We start from the raw sequence: 8,740 nt of genomic DNA, 5'->3' as shown, positions 1-8,740 counted from the left end.
GTTTCGGGGGCCCTATGCAGCTTGCATATTTTGTGTATAGGGAGGATCGGCTCTGGTCCGAATTAATTCATGTTGGAAGCAGATAACAGTTCACACAAAAGTGAAAATTCTGCCATTATTTACTTGTTCCAAACCTGTTTTTTTCTTTCCGCTGAACACAAAAGAAGATATTTTGAATAATGTTGGTAACCAAACCGATGACGGTAACCACTGACTTCAACAGCATTTTTTTTCCATACTAGTCAAGTCATCTTTATTTATATGGCACTTTATACAATACAGATTGTGTCAAAGGAGCTTTACACAGTATTAAACAGAAAAACATAATGCAAGAGGACAATAATAAACACTCAATTTTTCAATTAAAGTCAGTTCATCAATAGCTGCGTTTACATGGACCCTACTAATCCGATCGTAATAGGACTAGAAGCACAATCAGAATAAAAAAAGTCACATGTAACCAAGTCAATCAGATTGAATTGGCCAGATCCGATTCAGCTCAGTCATCGTCCAGCTCAGCAATCAAGTCGACAATAATGTTAGAAATGAAGTTTCCCCAACTAAGCAAGCCAAAGGCGACAGTGGCAAGGAACCAAAACTCCATCGGTGACAGGAATGGAGAGAAAAAAAAACCTTGGGAGAAACCAGGCTCAGGCAAGGGGCCAGTTCTCCTCTGGCCATTACTATGGTCATTGTATGAAAGTCAAAGGCTAATGTCAACTGTCTGGTTACCAACATACTTCAATACTTCAAATTTTATGTTTACCAGAAGAAACACTATCATTTTTACTGTATATTATGTTTTGATGTCTAATATAAAATGTTAAAATGTTTTACTAAAAAGAAGAACAAGCAAAACCATACAGATTTTTAATAACTTAATACATTATAGTATTGGCCATAACTCAAGCTCAAACATTTCTCATCAAACTCTTCCAAGACCAAATTAATCTGATTAATTCTGCAAAAACGAAACCTTTGAGCAATAAAATGTCCTCTGGATTGTTTCAGCTCCCCTAACTTTAAACGTTAAAACCAGTCCCATTTCAAAGCTTTCAGAGAAAAATTGCAAATGCGCACACTGCGTTGTATCGAAAATGTTTTATTGTCTATTTGCAGTTTAACCACAAACAAATTATGAGGAAAAATTTCATCCAGACATAGTTACTTAAAAATGAAACGGAGACACTGTAACTGATATTTCATCAATGCTACACATGAACAGCTCACTCCATTTCAAGACTCCAGTTACACCAGAAATGACACTTGAGTTGCAGAGAGGTTATAATAAATGACTTAACTTTGACATGTCACAGCCCAGAAATTAATATTCTCACAAACATTAAATTCATTACTTAACTACAATGCTGAAGAAATGTGAGATGCGTTTAGAGCTACTGAGCATTTACAGGACTTCAGTGATATAATCGGGGCAAGAGCTATACTTCAGATACATTTTAAGGGAATAATTATATTTAAACAGCAAATGCATTTAATACTAATAATACTCAGGACAAGAACAGCTGTCTACTTCTGTGACAAAGACAGTACTGACTACAGGCATTACAGCATTTACCGTTTAGGTATCTAATTTTCATTGGATTGTTAAAATATCTACTGCTCTGTCTGTGTAATACAAATTAATATTTATTTAATCTGCTTTCATACTTGGCCTCCTGGCTCTGGTCCAAAAGTGAAAATTCTGCCATTATTTACTTGTTCCAAACCTGTTTTTTTCTTTCCGCTGAACACAAAAGAAGATATTTTGAATAATGTTGGTAACCAAACCGATGACGGTAACCACTGACTTCAACAGCATTTTTTTTCCATACTAGTCAAGTCATCTTTATTTATATGGCACTTTATACAATACAGATTGTGTCAAAGGAGCTTTACACAGTATTAAACAGAAAAACATAATGCAAGAGGACAATAATAAACACTCAATTTTTCAATTAAAGTCAGTTCATCAATAGCTGCGTTTACATGGACCCTACTAATCCGATCGTAATAGGACTAGAAGCACAATCAGAATAAAAAAAGTCACATGTAACCAAGTCAATCAGATTGAATTGGCCAGATCCGATTCAGCTCAGTCATCGTCCAGCTCAGCAATCAAGTCGACAATAATGTTAGAAATGAAGTTTCCCCAACTAAGCAAGCCAAAGGCGACAGTGGCAAGGAACCAAAACTCCATCGCTGGAGACATCATGCTGGTTAGTTCTTTATGGGGAAATACACACACATACACACTCTCATTCAGACAATGACCCAAACCAGAGCGATCTAAAATGAATAAACAATTATTTACATATATTTATAGATCTTATATGCAACTTTATACACACAATAAAAATGATGCTTGTGTTTACAAAATAAAAATAATTAAAAAAATTGTCTGATGCTACAAGAAAAAATAAGCACGACGTAAGCAGGTTACAGATGCTAAGCAAATTAGTATGGTTAGATAAATAAAAAAGTGCTAATTAATTAGTTCCTTCAGCACCGGAGCTCCTTAATACCACTTTGAAACAACTGTGCTTAGCATGTAAACACAAGCAGACAGCAAGACAGACGTCACTTCCAGTGATCTGAATGCCAGATATCTACAGACTGCAGATCGCTGTGATAAACAAGCTACCAATGCTTGAAGAAACAATAAAAAGTTCATTTACTAAAGACTCAAACTACTAGGAACAGAAATTAGCACCAAGTAAAAATTATTTGAGAGCAACAAATGAGCCTCATTTATACTGATTGCACGTAATCTCTAAGTAGAAAGGTATGTTGTTCGTCTTGTCAAAATGTATCATGATGACAGTTTCCCCTTTTTCTCAATACGGAACTATGAAACTCCACTTTAAAAAGAACAAAGGTGAATATGGTCACAATTCACTCTACAATAAAAAAAATAAAAATAATTATATATATGTAATATTGTAATGTTTTTTTAATTTAATGTAAATTTAATTTTGTAGTAATTACTGTAGTATTACAATATATATTACAATAAACAATATATATAATATATATATATTGTATATTATAAAATATATATTGTATACATATATATATATATATTATTACAATAAACAATAACTAATGCAATGATTTTTTTATGAAATCAGCATTGCAATAAGCATAATTAAAGACATTATAAAAATTCCTAATGTATAAATAATTTACAATTTAAATATTTTTATTTTCATATTAAATGTGCTTGATTGTCATGAAAATAATGTCACAATGTAAAAAAAATCTTAATGGTACTAAAGTTACTAAAGTTTTCTTTATACAAAATATAACTTATTTTTTTATTTCTTTTGATTTTAAGGGTGAAATATGACCCAGGTATGCTCTTGTTAAAAATGTTTTTTGCGCCCCTGTTGAGTTGGGTTTTTGCTGCAAATACTTATTTATGGTAGCTGATTTTATTATAGAAGTGCAAAGTATCAATGAATATGTGGAAAATATTTGTAAATGGGGAAAACTCAACTCAGGAATCCAAATGTTCAAAATCCTTCCAGTAGTTCAATGGGTGAACTGTCTACAGTCACAGTGTAGTCAGGGGAACAGGGGACAATACAGCGATGAGGGTTGCAGGACAGAGGAGGGCTGACCTCTTATTTTTCCTCTATTAAAAAACATCAAAATATAATTTAATACCTAAAACCCTCCAGCTCTCTGTACCTCTGCCTGCCTGAAGGTTCCTGAATCCTGAGGTGAGCTGCACTAGTAAACGCACAAGTCCGGGAACTTCATCTCATAAACGGGGACAGAGCGACTCTGGGTTTGGCCGTAACTTGATGTGATGGTTCCAGATGGACTGGGAGGAGGCCTGCAAGCAAGAAAGAGTGAAAAGATAAGATTTATCAGCACATATCTTTCAGAGAGACGGCTGACGTTTGAAATGAGCCGTGCTGCAACCTACCTAATCGTGATTTCAAAGATTTGATTAAGTTTACTCTGCAGCATTGTAGCCTGGGAGGAAACAGAAGAACGAGTATTAGCCCAAAATTACAATATTGAGCTGATCAGTGTGGGAGAAGACAACAACGGCATACATTTTCATGAAATAAAAGGAAAAGTGCAACAAGTTAACTTACTCTGGCACCACAGTGGGCAGCTATTTCCTCAAAGGGGGCCTTCTGGAACTTCTCAACCACCTGTCTCCTGCGTTCCTTCTCCTGTTCCTCCACGCCTACACTATCCACTGGAGAATACACACATATTAACACTGTTCAGCCAAAGGGTAAGTTAACAAAGCAATAATGTGCAAACGATTGCATGCAGGTTCTGGAAATATCTGGAGGGACAATTTAGTCTAAGTCTAATTCTCATTAAATCAACCTACCAATGGCGTTTTTTAGTGTTTCAAATGTGATTTCTTCAGCTGGTGTTCTCTGTAGGGAAACAAAACAAACATCAGAACAATACTGTTCCCATAATTCAACTATATCTGATAAAACCTTATTCTGGGGATAACCAGAAAATATTATATTGTTAAACTATATAAATCATATATAAGTTAGGATTAGTCTGTGGTACCTTATTATAAAAATAACTGTCTATTTTGTGTCTTCTTAAATTTAACTAGATAACTGTGTGAGTGGGTTTGTTTTGCTATACCTGTGAATGACAAATTTCCGAAATTGTCCTCATAAAAAAAACCTCTTTAAACCAAGTCCTTGAGTAAGATGTTAATCCTCACCAGAAAAACGTGTTCATAAATGTCCCTGTAATGCCTTCATTAAAGTTTAAACACACCAAATGTGTCTGTGAGTGTTGTATATTTTTATGTTTTCATTTACCTCCTCTTTCTCGGGACTGTTTCTGGACTCTACCTCCACCTGAAGAGATATTGTTTCTCCAATGCTCTTTCTTTTTGACAGCCGGTCCTCATCTAAGGGAAGAGCGTGGAATTAATCAACTGTTTATGCGATCTATCTGTCAGGCGGCTAATAAGCAGAAACAACTTTAGTCTAAAGCTAATCAGACTAAAGCTAATCAGTTAATCTTCAATGCAAATGTCTTAAAGGGGTCATATGATGCGATTTAAAATTTTCCTTTCTCTTTGGAGTGTTACAAGGCTGCTTATCTACAATAGCGACAACACGAATTTCATTGTTTTCTGGAAAACCACATAAAAGGCACACACAGTACATTTAGAGTGTGTTGTGACATTTTCAAGTGAAAAAAAAAAATTCAGTGGGTAACAATAAAGAACAAGTTATCCATTGGGATTTGATTGGTGCATGATAATTGTGTACAATAATAATTTTGTGCACAAAAAGACCAGAGACATTTTTACGTGGTGTATGATGTGGCACAAAATGCTCATCTATGCACCTGTGAACTGTGGGACATAAGGTGTAGCTAGTCGCTCAGTGTTATAGCCGCTGCCACCAAGAACCTCAGTGATCTTGGCCTGTTGAAACAACAGCTCTCCTTCCAGCTTCTCCAGTGTCTTAGGAATCCTGGGAAATCAACAGAGTACAAGCAAATCATAATTTATGATGTACATACATATAAATAAATAAATAAATACATACATACATACATACATACATACATACATACATACATACATACATACATACATACATACATACATACATACATACATACATACATACATACATACATACATACATACATACATACATACATACATACATACATACATACGTCAACCGCTCAAAATTTTGTAGATTTTTAAAATGTTTTTGTAAGAAGTCTCCTGTATTCACCAAGACTGCATTTATTTGACCGAAATACAGTAAAAACAATATTTTGAAATATTTGTACAAAAATTAAATTCTCTTTGAAAACGTAATTTATTCCTGTGATGCAAAGCCGAATTTTTAGCATCATTACTCCAGTCTTTAGTGTCACATGATCCTTCAGAAATTGTTCTAATATGCTGATTTGCTGCTCAAGAAACATTTCTTATAATGTTGAAAACAGTTGTTCTGCTTCATATATATTTTTGTGTAAATTGTGATTTTTGTTCAGGATTCTTTGATGTATAGAATACGCATAACAGAGGAATAGCATTTATTTAAAATGGAAATCTTTTGAAACGTTATAAATATCTTTCTTGTCACTTCTGGTCAATTGAATGCATCCTTGCTGAATAATAGAACATAATATATATCATTAAACAAAACAATTCCGATGACTCGTAGTTTGTCTTACTTTGGGTTTTCAATGAAGACATCCTCAGGTAACAGGTAAGGACTTTCTTTTTGTCTCATTTCAATCACCTGCAAAAAGGTTTATACAATTTATGCATGTACAATTTTAATTCAAATACAGTTGATGAGAACAAACTGTTAGTAAGTACAGAGACTCCAGAGTGGCACTGACCTCATGAACGTGCTGGCAGAACGCTGGCACTGTGGTGAGCTGACTGATGAGATTGAGGTAAGCAGAGGACAGAGCATGAACAGCACAGCGGTTATACACCGGTAGCGTCTCCTCACTGCTCAGAGCCAAGTCCTGGACAGAAAGCGACACAAGAAGATTAGAAAAAATAGAAGTCTTTTGAAACGTTATAAATATCTTTCTTGTCACTTCTGGTCAATTGAATGCATCCTTGCTGAATAATAGAACATAATATATATCATTAAACAAAACAATTCCGATGACTCATAGTTTGTCTTACTTTGGGTTTTCAATGAAGACATCCTCAGGTAACAGGTAAGGACTTTCTTTTTGTCTCATTTCAATCACCTGCAAAAAGGTTTATACAATTTATGCATGTACAATTTTAATTCAAATACAGTTGATGAGAACAAACTGTTAGTAAGTACAGAGACTCCAGAGTGGCACTGACCTCATGAACGTGCTGGCAGAACGCTGGCACTGTGGTGAGCTGACTGATGAGATTGAGGTAAGCAGAGGACAGAGCATGAACAGCACAGCGGTTATACACCGGTAGCGTCTCCTCACTGCTCAGAGCCAAGTCCTGGACAGAAAGCGACACAAGAAGATTAGAAAAAATACTGAAATACATCTCCACTGAACCATATAGTTTATGACGAAACAAAAAACTAGACCAGAGTGAATTTGGGTAACATTAAAACCCTTCCATGTGAAATAGAGGTGAAAATCATGTGAAAATCAGATAATTCATTTCGGTAACATCTAATGCTGCCTTGTCGGATAAAGTGACCCTGCTGAATGTGAGCAGCTGTTCATATCAGACTAAAATGCTTCCCTGGATATAAAATAGAGGAGGTTAGACATAAACAGAGTGAATGTGGGTAGCATTCAATTCTGTGTGAAATAGAGGGAGATAACTTATTTCTCAAATCCTGCCTTGTAAGGTTTGGTGACCCAGTTGTATATCTGCAGCTGTTCATATCAGAGCAAAGTTGTTTTTAAGATATAAAATACTGGTGGCTAGACATCACCAGAGTATATTTGGGTAGCAGTAAAGCCATTGTGTGTGAAATAGAGGAGAGTGACAGATTTTGGTACATTTTCATGCTGCCTTGTTGGATTTGGTGACCCTGCTATATTTCCACAACTGTAAAATGCTTCATAGGATATCAAATAGAAAAGGTTAGAAATTACCTAAGTGAATTTGGGTAACATTAAAGCCATTGTGTGAGAAACAGAGGGAGAGAACTGATTTCGGTAACGTCTAATGTTGCCTTATCGGATTAAGTGACCCTGCTGTATATCTAGAGCTGATTCATATCAGACTTAAACGCTTCCCTAGATGCATAATATAGAAGATTAGACATCACCAGAGTGAATTTGGGTATCATTCAAACTATTGTGTGTGAAATACATGGAGGTAATGAATTTCTGCAACATCTAATGCTGCCTTGTCAATTAGGAGCACACTAGATTATAGATAACCTTAAGGCTAAGACATACATACTAAAAGCCACTAAACCTAAACTTTATTTCATGGTGACTTTAAGAGTGTAATCACAATGAGGGTGCACCTGCAGAGCGAGCGCCACACGGATCAGGTCCACCACCACCTCTTCGTTGGCCAGCTCCATGCTGATGAGGGCCAGGAGTGAGTAGAGCTTCTCAAAGTGAGGCTGCACGCTGCTCTGTTCCTTACTGCACAGGTAGATGTGTCTATACAGGTGCTGTGCATGCTAAAAACAGAGAGATAGCGCTGTCAAAACACTTAAAACCATTCAGACATGCATGCGTTCTCTGATGCATACCCAACAAAAGCACTGATTCACATCAGAATAATAATGACAACAGGATGTTGAGAACTGATTAGAGGGATGTTGTACCTTCTTCATGAAGAGGTTGTCTTGGCGTGAGCACTTGTCCACTTTGAGTTTAAGCACAGAGATATCAGAGATGATACTGTATGGGGAAAAAAGCAACACATCATGAAACCATAGTAAAACTATGTTTGTTATATAAAGAGGAATTTTGATTCTGTTATCGATAGTCAAATCACCTGCAAATTTTAACGCATTTACCTTCTTTTGGACAATCTAATTGAAACTGAATATTCAATTAATGTAGCGCAAGGCATGATTTGATCAATTAGGTTTTGATGAGGTAGTGAAAAGGTATTAATGTTGGTTAATACTATTTCCCCACCTACATGGTTTTGGTTACATCAATTTGATTTTATTAAATACGATTATAAAAAAAAGTTTAATTCGTTTTATTTATATATATATATATATATATATATATATATATATTAATACAAATAAATAAATATCTATATAAATATATATATATTTTA

The 8,740-nt window shown here is 35.2% G+C and overlaps 1 protein-coding gene across 4 annotated transcripts in view; it reads right to left on the bottom strand.

Moving 5' to 3' along the window:
• efr3bb (EFR3 homolog Bb (S. cerevisiae)) overlaps positions 1–8,740 on the bottom strand; it is a 46,027-nt gene that overhangs the window by 3,027 nt on the left and 34,260 nt on the right. For 3 of the 4 annotated variants that reach the window (XM_016230878.1, XM_016230876.1, XM_016230879.1), the window contains 10 exons: positions 8,271–8,346; positions 7,962–8,123; positions 6,839–6,970; positions 6,668–6,735; positions 5,350–5,477; positions 4,812–4,903; positions 4,355–4,403; positions 4,107–4,213; positions 3,932–3,981; positions 3,319–3,838 (listed from right to left, as the gene is read on the bottom strand). In XM_016230878.1, coding sequence (XP_016086364.1) covers positions 3,733–3,838; positions 3,932–3,981; positions 4,107–4,213; positions 4,355–4,403; positions 4,812–4,903; positions 5,350–5,477; positions 6,668–6,735; positions 6,839–6,970; positions 7,962–8,123; positions 8,271–8,346 — 970 coding nt within the window. In that variant the 3' untranslated portion in view covers positions 3,319–3,732. Of the gene's footprint in view, positions 1–3,318; positions 3,839–3,931; positions 3,982–4,106; positions 4,214–4,354; positions 4,404–4,811; positions 4,904–5,349; positions 5,478–6,667; positions 6,736–6,838; positions 6,971–7,961; positions 8,124–8,270; positions 8,347–8,740 lie in introns of those variants that run through there. The other variant, XM_016230877.1, reaches the window with a different exon arrangement.

Source organism: Sinocyclocheilus grahami, unplaced genomic scaffold (assembly GCF_001515645.1).
Source record: "Sinocyclocheilus grahami isolate Dianchi unplaced genomic scaffold, SAMN03320097.WGS_v1.1 scaffold378.1, whole genome shotgun sequence".
Lineage (NCBI taxonomy): Eukaryota > Metazoa > Chordata > Actinopteri > Cypriniformes > Cyprinidae > Sinocyclocheilus > Sinocyclocheilus grahami.
Note: the sequence above shows the minus strand (reverse complement) of the source record. Positions and strands in the feature narration are given on the sequence as shown.